Source organism: Nasonia vitripennis, chromosome 2, assembly GCF_009193385.2.
Source record: "Nasonia vitripennis strain AsymCx chromosome 2, Nvit_psr_1.1, whole genome shotgun sequence".
Taxonomy (NCBI): domain Eukaryota; kingdom Metazoa; phylum Arthropoda; class Insecta; order Hymenoptera; family Pteromalidae; genus Nasonia; species Nasonia vitripennis.
Window position 1 is genome coordinate 13,983,073 of NC_045758.1, and position 13,258 is coordinate 13,996,330.

At 36.4% G+C, this 13,258-nt stretch overlaps 1 protein-coding gene across 32 annotated transcripts in view; it reads right to left on the bottom strand.

Moving 5' to 3' along the window:
* The window catches only part of LOC100121288 (voltage-dependent calcium channel type A subunit alpha-1), a 117,946-nt gene that overhangs the window by 21,446 nt on the left and 83,242 nt on the right, over nucleotides 1-13,258 (bottom strand). For 19 of the 32 annotated variants that reach the window (XM_031923507.1, XM_031923506.1, XM_031923508.1 and 16 more), the window contains 11 exons: nucleotides 12,638-12,850; nucleotides 12,126-12,553; nucleotides 11,634-11,956; nucleotides 11,420-11,539; nucleotides 10,748-11,326; nucleotides 10,012-10,357; nucleotides 9,769-9,933; nucleotides 6,370-6,480; nucleotides 4,390-4,500; nucleotides 2,417-2,500; nucleotides 1,749-1,796 (listed from right to left, as the gene is read on the bottom strand). In XM_031923507.1, coding sequence (XP_031779367.1) covers nucleotides 1,749-1,796; nucleotides 2,417-2,500; nucleotides 4,390-4,500; nucleotides 6,370-6,480; nucleotides 9,769-9,933; nucleotides 10,012-10,357; nucleotides 10,748-11,326; nucleotides 11,420-11,539; nucleotides 11,634-11,956; nucleotides 12,126-12,553; nucleotides 12,638-12,850 — 2,528 coding nt within the window. The remainder of the gene's footprint in view (nucleotides 1-1,748; nucleotides 1,797-2,416; nucleotides 2,501-4,389; nucleotides 4,501-6,369; nucleotides 6,481-9,768; nucleotides 9,934-10,011; nucleotides 10,358-10,747; nucleotides 11,327-11,419; nucleotides 11,540-11,633; nucleotides 11,957-12,125; nucleotides 12,554-12,637; nucleotides 12,851-13,258) is intronic. The other 13 variants (XM_016982961.2, XM_016982963.2, XM_031923526.1 and 10 more) reach the window with 4 other exon arrangements.

Sequence of the window (13,258 nt, forward strand, 5' to 3'; positions counted from 1 at the left end):
AAAAAGTTTCGTAACTTTTGATAAGTTTTAAGCATTCATAGATATTTAAAAAAATACATTGATCTTAGTGAATCAAGCGCATTGATTTTGATTATTGCTAAGCGCGAGCAGTCTTTATTTATATCATGAATAATACTTTTTATTGACTTTTACGATACGAGAAAAGCGAAGATATTCAAGTCTCAGTGTTGCCAAGTCGGTGAAATATCTTACGTCTGTGAAGACTTTGTGTTGAATAATCTGAAAGTAATGATCTTCATTTCACAGTATTAATAGTGAAATTATGTATATGTACATATCATTCATGTGAAATATGTCAAGATATAATTTAATGTATTGTTTTCTGATTGTGAGTCTGCGTTGTTATGTAGTGCTGACAGTAAGCAAACGTGTAGAATAAAAAGAAAATGTTTTAGTATAAAGCTGACAAAAAAAGTTAAAGACAGTAACACTAACACTCTTATGTACACATTTAAATCACTCAAACACACGTTGGAAAAATAAAAAGACATATAATTGTGTATTATACTGCGCATACGATTATGCGGAGTATGCAAATATGTCTCACCTTTCTACCTTTAATGTAGTTCGTACTATCCTTCTGAAAATCGAAGTCCTTTGTTTGAATTTTGTCACATAAATACTAGTTGCCAATTAATATTAAGTAGGTATCCGATTTCTTTATAAATAAAAACAGGACATACTCGTCATAACAATACCATTGTGTTTAAATGTGGATATCGATTTTTATGTGTTTGAAACAAATAAAGTACACTGTGCACTAATATACAGCGAGTAAAGACTATGTAAACAAAATAGAAAAATTGATCAAGCACTATTCTATCTATCTATTCTATATCTACCTGTGCAAGTGCTGATAAAAGAGATAAAGGATTGTGACTGGTTCATAGATCGCATACATTGACTTATTATAAGATTAGTGTGATTATTGCATCAATTGGTGTGACAGAGTTTGTGAAACTTTGTAACACATAAACACCGAATCATATAGTTATAAAAAATGAAAGAATTTACGATCACATTTAAAGAAATCATGAAACATACATTCTTATATACTAATAATTTTGAAAAATGTTTTTCATAGTGTCTTATGTTTGTTTTTTTCCATGTTGTAATCTTGGTATAAGTGTCAATGGCGATGTGTGACTATTGTGTGGTGCATAATGTTTTTTGGCAACACTGCTTTTAAAGTTTCATTTCGCGAAACAGTTGAGGTATATAAATTGCTTTAAAAAAAGTCTTGTTCGATAATCCTTCTGATTTTCGACTTCATGGTCAGAAAAGCCCACAAAGAACGGTTTGACTAAAAAGGTAAACTTCTACATGGAAATTTACGGTTGATACATTGTACAGTTATACAGTAATGACTAAACTAAAATATACATGAACGAAATTTTCATTTTGAGATTTAACATATGAAAAATTCGATGCAGTAGTTTCTACGGTCGCTAGAAATAAACTGAATTTCGAGGAATCATATTTAGCCGCCATAAAACTATAATGATAAATTTATATAAACATCGATTTAATGAGGTTGGGTATCGTTAGAGGAGCTAATACTAATTCGGCTGATAATGGATCGTAGGTGGGTGATTTCAGAGCGCCAACGAACTGCAGCTTCCACTAAAGCGGCTTGCCTTTCTGTATATATATTTATATCAATAGTCAACGTTAAAAATAGAAACAAAACTACGGCGCTATCTGCACTTGTTACTCCAACGACTTACCCGTCGCACGTTCTCTTTCTCGTTTTGAAAAATACGTGCTATGCTATCCTGGTGTAAAAAAAGAATATTTTCAATATTGTGATTCTCCAACTGCACAGATGCGCCAAACGACTCGAAAGAGCTAGTTATACCGAACCGATCGCACGAGCGTTACTCTTCTAATTTACTTTCCAAATATTAATTGCTTTATTGTTCGTCGCGCCGAGGGTCGCAATATAATATGTAATATAAATAATATCTTTCATCTGCCTATTTTATTTAGTAAAATTTATATGCCCCGACGAAGCTCCATACAGCTTATGTTTCTTTGGAGAATTTAATTATCCAAATTCTATTATCATACAGAATTATCTTTATGATACTAGCCTCTTTGTTATGCCACCCTCGCAGAAGACAATAAAAGCCAACAATTTTTAATATACGTGGGAGTATATTAAAAATCGAGCTCTTTCGTTTCATTTCGTAAATCTGCTTGGCAGCTGCGTGGGTTGCCCAACAAAATTTCCGAAAATTTAATTTTGTCGAGCATTGTTCTTAAAAAATGCGGGTACGAAGGGTATATCAAATTCGTATTATGGGACGCTGACGTTAGAAACGAGTATGTTTATATATAATATATAGTTATGCATGTAGATTAAGAGTGCCAAGCGCACGTGGACTTTACATACCCCGAATTCGATGACTAGCGCGTCCACGATGCTACCGATGACCGTGATAAAGTCAAACGTGTTCCAGGGATCCTTGAAGAAGTTCTACATAGGGAACATCAGAAAATATGGATTAGATATGCTTGGTATTAAATTATTTTTAATAGCCATCCAAACGTATTCTTCAGAAAAAGTTTGTAAGACAAGAGTTCTATCATCATTTAGCAGTTAGATTCGCATTTGGAAACGTGTGTAACAATGGAATGTGAAAAATACTAAAGTTACACAGTATTTCTGAAGAAAACTTTGCAATGACTCGTAAAAAGCACTACATCTATATTTGTTATACATTGACAATAAGTACTACATTTAAATATAGCATCTTGAACGAGAAGTTTTATCAATTTTTAGTGTACCTCGTTTTAATATTTCGGTATCCGTGTATTAACAGTTATATTCATCACAATACCGTGTTTATTTGTGTAAGTACGTAGTGTAGCATTTACGATGTCTGTATACGAGTGTTTTAAGATATATAGGGTGTTTATAGATATATCATGTGTGTATATAGCGCGTTGGTGAGAGATGTAGAATTGTTTTATAAGGATTTATATGCGTGTGCTCAAGAATGTATAATTAAGAGCGAATAGAACTTGGTTTTAAGTAGCTATGTGTCTTTCGCTCGTATAGTGAACAGAAATTATAACAATATATATTTATTATATATATATATATATATATATATATATATATATATATATATATATATATATATATATATATATATATATATATATGGTGATCACGCGGCAATGTGAGCTGGTGCGTTTTCAACTAATGTGTGTGGCCAAAGAGTCAAATATATATATAATAGGCATATTCAGGAGGTATACTGCTATATTCGTATACTTTGAGGTCGTATAATAAGTATATAAAAGGTGATGGCGTCGAATGATCGACTAAGTATAATATATATATATTATATATATATATATATATATATATATATATATATATATATATATATATATATATATATATATATATATATATATATATATATATATATATATATATATACATACGAGTGAGAGGATTCTTTCTATAAAAAAAATATATAAATCTACAGGAGCATGCCGGTATTAGCAAGCATTCTAGAAATAGTATTGAGATATATTATTCAACTCGCGAGCCTTATATATGAAAAAAGTTTGTATGTAATAATAAGCTTGTCTAATATACTCGGCAAACGACATAGTTATAGAAAAGTATATACGTCAGTAGCTTCTCTATGATATATATGTATAATACGTAGATCTAGTGTATAAGTATATAATAAAAAACTATTACATATATGCATATATAAGATACTTATATAAATCGTCAAATATAATATAATTGTACTAAATAAGCTTTGACGCGCGTTCGTCACGTAAGTCGCTTCTTTCCGTATAATATAATAATATATGAAAATAATACAAATAAATGAAACATCAATTGTCTCGTGCACGGTTCAATGGTCTACGTATTCATGGACAATTTCCATAACAAAAACAAAAAAGCTTGTGTGAATTCTTTAGACGACCTTATACATAGGTAAACTTTTCAGATTCCTCCAACTTTATATTCTCGGCGTTTAAATCCCTGCTAAAATCCAGACGGAGATTATTTTGTATATAAAACTTCTTTCGCCACGACATACATTATTCGGTTCTTTGTTGCTCATCTATGTGGTGATATATATATATATATATATATATATATATATATATATATATATATATATATATATATATATATATATATATATATATCATTGCGTATAGTAGTAATTATATGGTGACGTTACGTTATTGCAAAATCTATATATTGCTTGATCATATGAGATACTATATTGCCATCAGATACAAAACATTATATAATATATATTCATTATCGTTATTTATACATTGATGTGTGAGAAAGTGGAGTGATGAGTAAAGGCTTTATTGTACCTTGCATCCGAAGGCGACGAGTTTAAGGATGCACTCAATGAAGAAAAGGAGGGTGACGACCAAGTTCACGTAGGTCAAGCTGTCCAATAGAACTGGCGGCGCGTCGTGATACTACAAAATACACCCAACACACAGACGTAACACACTCGGCTATTTAACTTGCTTTTTTCATCATCATTGTTTTATTAAAAATTTCAATTCAATCGAACGTACACAGGGCTTTCACTTTCAAAGCTGTGCTATCTGTGTGCCTTTCAATATAAACATCAACATATTCGATTCTTTCAATGATTTTTCACATTTATACAAATATTCATGTGAATTGTTACTTTGCTATACTTTTATTATATGAACCACTTTATACTGTATATGAGACAAAAAATCTCTTTATTTCCATTGAAATCATGAAAGCTGACTAAATATCTTACAATTAAGTTGAATCGTCAATTCATGAAAGAAAAAGTTAATGGTATCAAAGCACCGAGATATACATGATAAAATATACCCAATTGTGAGTACGTCTTTATTACTATGTAAGCCTAAAAATAGAACCTAAAGATTCTAGCGACAGTTATTTTCATTAATATAAAGAGATCGCAAAAAAGATGCAGGTGACTTCAGCCATCTCTTTTCTATAAAAAAAAAAAATTTTTCATAAATTATATCGAACAAAAGTTGATGATCGACGATGTACAAAAAAGAAAACTCCCAAGCATGCGAGGACGAAAACAAACGAAAACCATCGCCCCACGTGTCATTGTCATCGAATTCCAAATTCGTTACACGGAGTGATCAATATATAAATATTTACATGTGATATGTGAGCATGCATGGATAAAGAATCAAGGCACGTGCAGAGTGAGGCATGCGCATGCATCAGCAGAATATCATGTTCTAATGCATAGGATTCAGAGGCATCGAGGGTATCTTCTTCTTTTTCTTTTTCGGTTTTCTGTTTTTTTTTTCACTTCCAAGATCAGGTAGTCTAAGACTCCTCTTCGTGTCAATCTGGACAGTACCGAAAAAAATAATGTAATAATGAGAAATCAGGAGAGAGAGAAAATGATTGAGAGAGAGAGAGAGAGAGAGAGAGAGAAAGAGAGAGAGAGAGAGAAAAATCTAAGTAGCCATAGACTGACAGCAGATATACAATGAGAGATAAAGACAGAGAAACTGAGACAGAGGTATAGAAACAGAGGAGATATAATAGATAAAAACAAAAATAAATATACGTGTACGATTATACTTTTGTGAAGACTGAAATGTAGATTTTTGTCTTTCATATAAGTGTGCGTGTGTTCATATATATATATAATATGTTGATCGTGTAATGTGTACGTGTGGATGAATGTATTTTGTTTGTATATAATACGTATGCATGTTAGGTTTGTCTTATATTATTATATACGTTTTTATTTCGCCTCGTGTAACGTGATGATGTACTTTTTTTGTTTCGCTCACACTCGAGCCCCTCTTACGAGCTCTCGACTCACAAGGATACCGAGATCCATTCATCACCCAAGTTTTTAATTATATATATATATATATATATATATATATATATATATACACACACGATTTTGTGTACATGTAAATCAGTTAGGTTGTTTTATAGTTATTTTTTATAAATTGCTTGACCGCAATTTTGCATCATGTTTTTTTAAAGTATTCCTAGTTTAGCGACTTATTTTTAAGCTATTACGCTCTATGTTTCATCTACGAAGCGAGACTTACCAGATCGGAGAGAGGCAGTCGGTGAATAGAAATTCATGACGTTATAATTTTATTTTTCAATAAAGATTCCTCGTAGTTTGTTAAGCGAATTAAACGTCACGAAAATTCGATTCACCGATGAGGAATCCAAGGTCGAAGAAGGCAGAAGTGAGGCGAGGGGTGATGGGTAAACATGGTGGTAGCAGAGCCAGCGAGCTCAGGGATTAAAGGAGCTTTAGGTTTTTCTTGAGGGTATGGAGCTCTTACCCTGACGCCGAACGCGGCGATCTTCATAATGCACTCGACGGTGAACATCCCCGTGAAGCACATGTTCATGTACTTTAGTGTGTTCTTGTACACGTCGCTCTGCTTGTGGTACTGTAATGCACACTCACTGACAAACACACGGCCGACAGACATATCTTACGGACATATAAGGGCCCTAGCACAAGTGTCAATGATAGGCTTTTCTTTCAGATCGACATGTTCTTTTTCTCATAATTTGATTAATTGTTTTGTTGCTAATAATTGCGTTAAAAACAAGTGCTCTCTTTCGTATTGTTCCATCAAATTGATTCTGTTTTCCTTTTGTTTATCTTTTACTTTGCTTACCAAAGAATTATTCTAATCTAATGTGGTGGACTGGTAATAGTTCAAAGTTACTTTTCTGTGACTACTTACTCTACTCAAAGGACAAAATATCTCGATATAATAGTCAGAGCTAGTGAATAATAATTACCTTGAGATAACAGAAACAATCTTATGCTTTAGAAGCTGGTAAATAGATCTATGATAAGTACAAACGACAGCACAAAGGATTACAGTATACTTTTGATATAATCTATGCGGCTTGATTGTGGATCGTAACTAAATAGTGAAGGAACAAAAACTATTGGGACAAGTATATAGTATATATCCGATGAACGTTTAACATTCTTGCTGCGGTAATTTTGTTGGCTACAGGAATCATATACGTGTAAGTCGTATATTATTTTTCGTATCATTTAGTCGAACTCATGATTAATTCTTCCATAATATAGAAAAAAAAGCTAAACACGACAATGAAATCATAAATACTTGGCTTCGTCTACTTGCAAACGTCTCAAAAATTATGAACATATAAATTAGACAATGACAGCACATACAGAGATCAGATTTCTTTGTCGTCAACACACAGTTATATATGAGATTTCTCATGACTGTTATGAATGTCTGTGTCTGAAAAAATCATGAACAAGAGTTACTGCAAAACAATTAACGAATCTCATGGAAGAAATCAACTAAAAGGAATGCACGCGTCTCTGCGTTTCCGAATTATAATATAATATGCCAGAAAAATGAAGTACCATAATTATATGATGAAGGAAAACAAACGTGGGGGGATACGTGTGGGACACAGAAAAAGAAGATATAGAGGGGCTATGTGAGAGGCTTCGGGATTGAGAGTGACTTGATCATGTATTTTCTTTCGTTAAGGTGAAATGGGAGAGATTTCATTTTGAAAGAGTTCTGCGTAGTGCGATCGCCCCGTGCAACAAAGTAATCGAATAAATATTAACATTCCGTGATTGTTGGTGCTTTTCTGTTTCCTGTGCGACAGCCAGCATGCGACACGCATTTCGTGTGTGAGTGTTGGTGAGAGTTAGTAGTATATCTGAATATATATTATGAGACTGCGTGCTGTATTCGATCATCGATTCGACTCAGAAAGCTTGCATGGTCTTTTATCATTATTTCCAAAATTTAAATTCTCGTTCGCTTTCCAGACTTCGAATCTCTGCGAATGAAGAGGTCGTTTGTATGCATCAGTCTGTTAATAATTGTTGCTGTGCAAATGCGGTAAAGTCTCGGACATATTTGTTTAGGCATGTAAAACGTGACATCACGATCAAGCGGGTGACTCATCATCAACAGAACAGAAAACCCGGTTTGATGTACATACAGTATACAACAGACGGGAGACAGAGAGAAAGAGGTAAACAATTAGACATAGGAGATTGTTATACATAGACTTTGTTTTTACAGTAGGACAGTATGGAAACGAGCATTTCCACATAATATATAATATTCGGGATAGGGAACATTCAACTCAAGTTTGATGACGGTTGTTTTGTTGGTTTTGAGATCTTGGATAAGTTAGTTTCAAAAGCGTGTGCTCAAAAATCTGAATGTCGCGTGCGTGTAGTTATTCCGCGGTCAATACAAAAAGTCGCACTTTTGCAAGTGCTCTGCCTCTGTTCGTAAGAGGAGTAATTTTCACGATTCAGTTCAGAGTCGCGAATTTTTTTTTTCAAACTAATAAGATTCCAGTTAAATCATGGATTTGACAAGGTGCAGAAGCAATCGTTTGAGCGTGTGAACGCATTCGTATATAATTATAGAGGTGGTATTTGGAAGAGATCAAGAATAGTATATAATGATGAAATCAGGACACTTTATGCTGGCCATGCAGTCCCAATCAGTAATAGAAAAATTACAAAAGGATTCTAAAAGAAAACAATAAATCATGTATATGTAATTTAATGGAAAAAATCAGCTGCATTACGCGACTACGTAAGAAGGTACTACAGACGGCTATTTCATTTAGCTTCTTTCATGTGTTAGAGTAACATTTTTTCATCTAACAAATAGTAATTATTGAAAAAAAAGGAAACGTTAAAATAATATTGGTTAGCTATGAGGTTGATAATAGAAACAAAAGAAGCTCTTAGTCAGCTAATAGTGGCAATATTCTTCTGTTTTCATTGTAAGTGGTTTCAGGAGTGAGAGAGAGAGAGAGAGAGAGAGAGAGAGAGAGAGAGAGAGAGAGAGAGAAAGAGACAGAAAGGAGTACAGATCGCATAGTGGGACGCTGGAGTTTGGATTAATATTTGTTCTGGGACAGAATAAATTTTGATTAATTCACACGACGAATCGAACTAACTTTCCGGTTAGTAAATACGGGAATGGTATATCATGTTAATTTGTATAACAAAGGGAAGGGAGTATATATATATATATATATATATATAACAGTTACGTCAACAAATGATGGGAATAGTGGTTCAAGAAGAAAACACGAGCTACGTGTATTTTGCCAGTAACAAATAGGGACCACAGACATACGTATGAAACAAATACGTTGGCAAGCAAGTATACAACGAATTCTTTTCTTAAACAGATGTGCATGATTATTTTACAATTTTTTGCACTCTTAATTTTCTGTCATAACCTTGGTTAACGAATCTTAGAGAAAGCTCTCATTTTTTAAATCAGGAATAAACAAACATCATTACATGAACTTTAGCAAAGTCATCAGCAATTCTTGGAATTAAAATAATCAATCGTATGCGAAGACATTCATGTCATTCTTAGTTTTGCAAACCTACTGTTAAAAAAGTTGCTTGATTCGATCAAACTCATGAAAAAGTATAAATTATCTCTTTGGAATAGTCTAATAACACAAAATTATTTACAGTTTAGAACTATGAAGAAGGGAGCAATAGCATGATAGAAGAGCTACATCTCCTGACTATATCCATGACACTCCCTTCTTCGTGGTTTCTTTGAATCATCAACTGATTGTCGAAACGTGCTTTTACGTCGATCATGAATGAATATGAAGCTTATAATATAACTCTGAAATAATAATAAATTTATAATGCTCGCATAGCGAGGTATGCTTACCTTCATCATGAGTAAAAGTGTATTAAGAACGATAAGTATCATGATGAAGTACTCGAAGGGCGTCGACATGACTATCCTCCAAATTTTGTACTTCATGCTGTTCCGCTCTTTTGGCATGTACCTTTCAAGCGGTCTAGCCTGTATCGTAAAGTCTATACAAGATTTCTGCAAAGTACAAAATGAAGAATGAGTATCAAAGGCAGTGCACAGGAGAAAATATATAAGTCGGCTGTTGCGTTTCACCTGATTTTTATCAATTTCCCCATCCTGTAGCTCGGCTTCGCCTTGCTCCTGGAAAGTGATGATAATCAAGGCCACGAAGATGTTGACGAAGAAGAATGGAAAGACGATGAAGTAGACTATGTAGAATATGGACATTTCAATACGAAAATTTTGTATGGGACCCTTATTCTCGTAAGTGGCAGCCATGGAATTTTGTAGGACTTGTGGCCACCCCTCCCCCGTCTGTACAGCGAACAACGTCAGCATCGCTACCATGACGTTGTCGTAATGAAAGGATTGCGATTCCCATTTTCTTTCTTTCGCTTCGGGATGCAGTTCGCCTTCTTCGAATTGGAAAAACCAGCCCCTGAAAGTACATACATTAGTCAGATTAGATACATCTTTCCACTTAAGCGATACATGACGTTTGCTGTATTCTATATTTGTAACCTCTGGGTTAAATTGCATTACAAGCCTATCGGTGTACCGACAAAACGATGAGACGACAATTGACAAAACTGAGTTTCATGCAGCTGTCTCATGAGTTTCGCCGGTACGCTAATTTTCTATGGGCAATGCGATAATAGTAAATTAGCGTAAGCATGATAAATCGTAAAAGAACCCTGGATTGCTCAACAATGCCCGCACAGCACCGGTAGCATTATAAGTATACATCACAGGCAGCCTGCGACGTGTAAAACAGGCGTTTTCGCGCAGTATAGCACTGAAACGAACTGAACTGAACTCGATTACTCACTGGCAGTCCTCTTTCGTGTACTTGCTATCGTCTGTGCAGTAGAAGAACTTGCCGTTGAATAGCTGCACCGCAATTACAGCGAAGATGAATTGAAACAATATATACACTATGAGAATGTTGATGACGTTTTTCAAACTGTTCACCACACAATCGAATACCGCTTTGAGCTTCGGCACTCGTTTAATAGTCTTGAGGGGTCTGAGTACTCGAAGCACACGCAGCGATTTAATAGTCGAGAGGTTCTTGGACGCGGAACCGCCACCTTCACCGCCGCTCATCATGTCGAAAGTGAACGAGACCGCGGCGCACACCACTACGATAGCGTCCATGAAGTTCCAGAACTCGCGGAGATACGAGCCCGGATGGAGTATCACCCCGAGATCGATGATCTTCAGGATCATCTCGATGGTGAAGACACCCGTGAACGCGTAGTCGAAGTAGTTCAGTATGGTGTTCCGGGGATTCGAGTCGTTCACCGGATCCTCCGCTGCTAACGCTATACTCGATAACGAGATGACGACCATAATGAAGAAATCAAAGTATCGTAGATTGACGACCCAGTGCGCGCCTCTCCTCACGCTGAAAGCAAACGAACGAGTTTCGAGTTTTTAGTTTATGTCGAGCATTCTGATCGAGAATTAGATTATTAGATGCTGGCATATAAAAACGTACGGGTTTGTAGGGGACAATATAAACATAGACGAGTATGGCAGCATTGGTTTTGGTCCCGAATCATCTTCATCGTCTTGCTTCTTCTCTTCAGACGCTTGCTTGCCGCCCTTGCCACCTTTGCTGTAGGGACGAAAAGGAAGGAAAGACTTCAATTAGAACTCAACGCTATAGGTGTATAGAAAATGGAAATTGACCGATTTGAAGGAGCACTCACAAATTTGCCGTTGGACTTGGAGGACTTATTTCCACCTTTGGTGCGCTACCATCGCTGGGCTTTTGCAAGGACTCCATCTCTTTCTCGAGCTCCTGAATCTGCTTCTCCTTGTCTTCTTCCTCCTGTTCCTCTTCGGCCGCTGTCAGTTCTTGAGCGTTCGCCAAATTATCGACGGCGATAGCCAAGAAGACGTTTAGCAGTGTGTAGTTGCCGAAGAGCACCAGGACGATGAAGTAAAGGGAATAGATCATGCCCTTTTTGTGACCACCTTGAGATTGGATACCTTGGTACATGACTTCGTTCCAATCTTCGCCAGTCAATATCTGCAAGGTCGCACATCGTTGCGTTAGACTAATTCTAGCGTCAGACACACACAGCGACGCGTTATACGCGAGATAAGCGACAAAGGAAAAGGCCAATAAAGCTCGTCTATCTTTTCCAATTGTTCTCGAGAGAGCAGCGCACATGGCAAGTTTGGAGAGCACAACTTACTTGGAAGACAGTGAGAAGTGCGATGGGAAAGGTGTTGAAGTTCGTGGGCGGCGTGCCTGTCTCGAAGTTGAATTGACCGCCGAACAGCTGCATGCCGAGTAGGGCGAATATGAGAATAAAGAGGAAGAGCAGGAAGAGGAGCGAAATGATGCTGCGCATTGAGTTGAGCAGGGAAATGACGAGATTCCTCAAACTCGACCAGTACTTGGTCACTTTGAAAATCCTCAGGAGTCGAAGGGCACGTAGGACGGAGAGGCCGAATGAGCCGGACTTGACCGCCGACCAGATCACCTCGAATATCGAGCCCGAGATGACGACGCAGTCGAACCGGTTGAAGCTCGACTCGAAGTATATGCGCGGTCCGAGGGCGTACATCTTTATCACCATCTCGCACATGAAGAGGCCCAGGAACACGAACTCGGTGTAAACTGCAACAAGACACACGTTACATGGTATCAGCTCTGATCAATTTTACATGATCAATTCATAGAGAGGAAGGGAGGGATACTCACAAAGAAAATCTGTGAGCCATTCGGGCTGACCGTAATGCTCGACGGCTACGCAGACGGTATTGAAAAACACGAGGATGATGACGAACCAGTAGAACCACTGCGTCTTGACCGTGTGCCTGATCCAGAAGCGAAACCTCTTCTCGTTGCGCCAGAATTCCGCGCAGGCGCCTTGGTTCTTCACCTTCGACTTGAGGTAGGAAGCTCTTCCGAATCCTAGAAAAACAGTCTCGTTTAATGCTTGTCGCTCGAAGGCTCCGCAGCCACAGCAGCGCGCTTTTTCCATATATATAAAATATATGTAGTGCCAAATTGCCGTATGCCTAGCGCCAAGCGCTGCGACTTTGGAATATAAAATCATCGATAAAACTTTCAAATAATCATATATATAGCTCTGCAGGGATCATGTTGTCTAAAGCTATGACAAAGGGACTGCGCTTCCTACGGAAGAAAGTCTCTTAGATGTGCGTTACTTCTTTTGTCTTTGTTTTCTCTTCATTTAAATATATAATTACAGTATACACTGAGAGAAAAGAATCCTTGTCGCAAAGGATTCGCGACTCAACCACAGCTTATTTTTCATGTATTTGCTGCAAACGAAAATTTCTTCATAGTAAGAGAAGA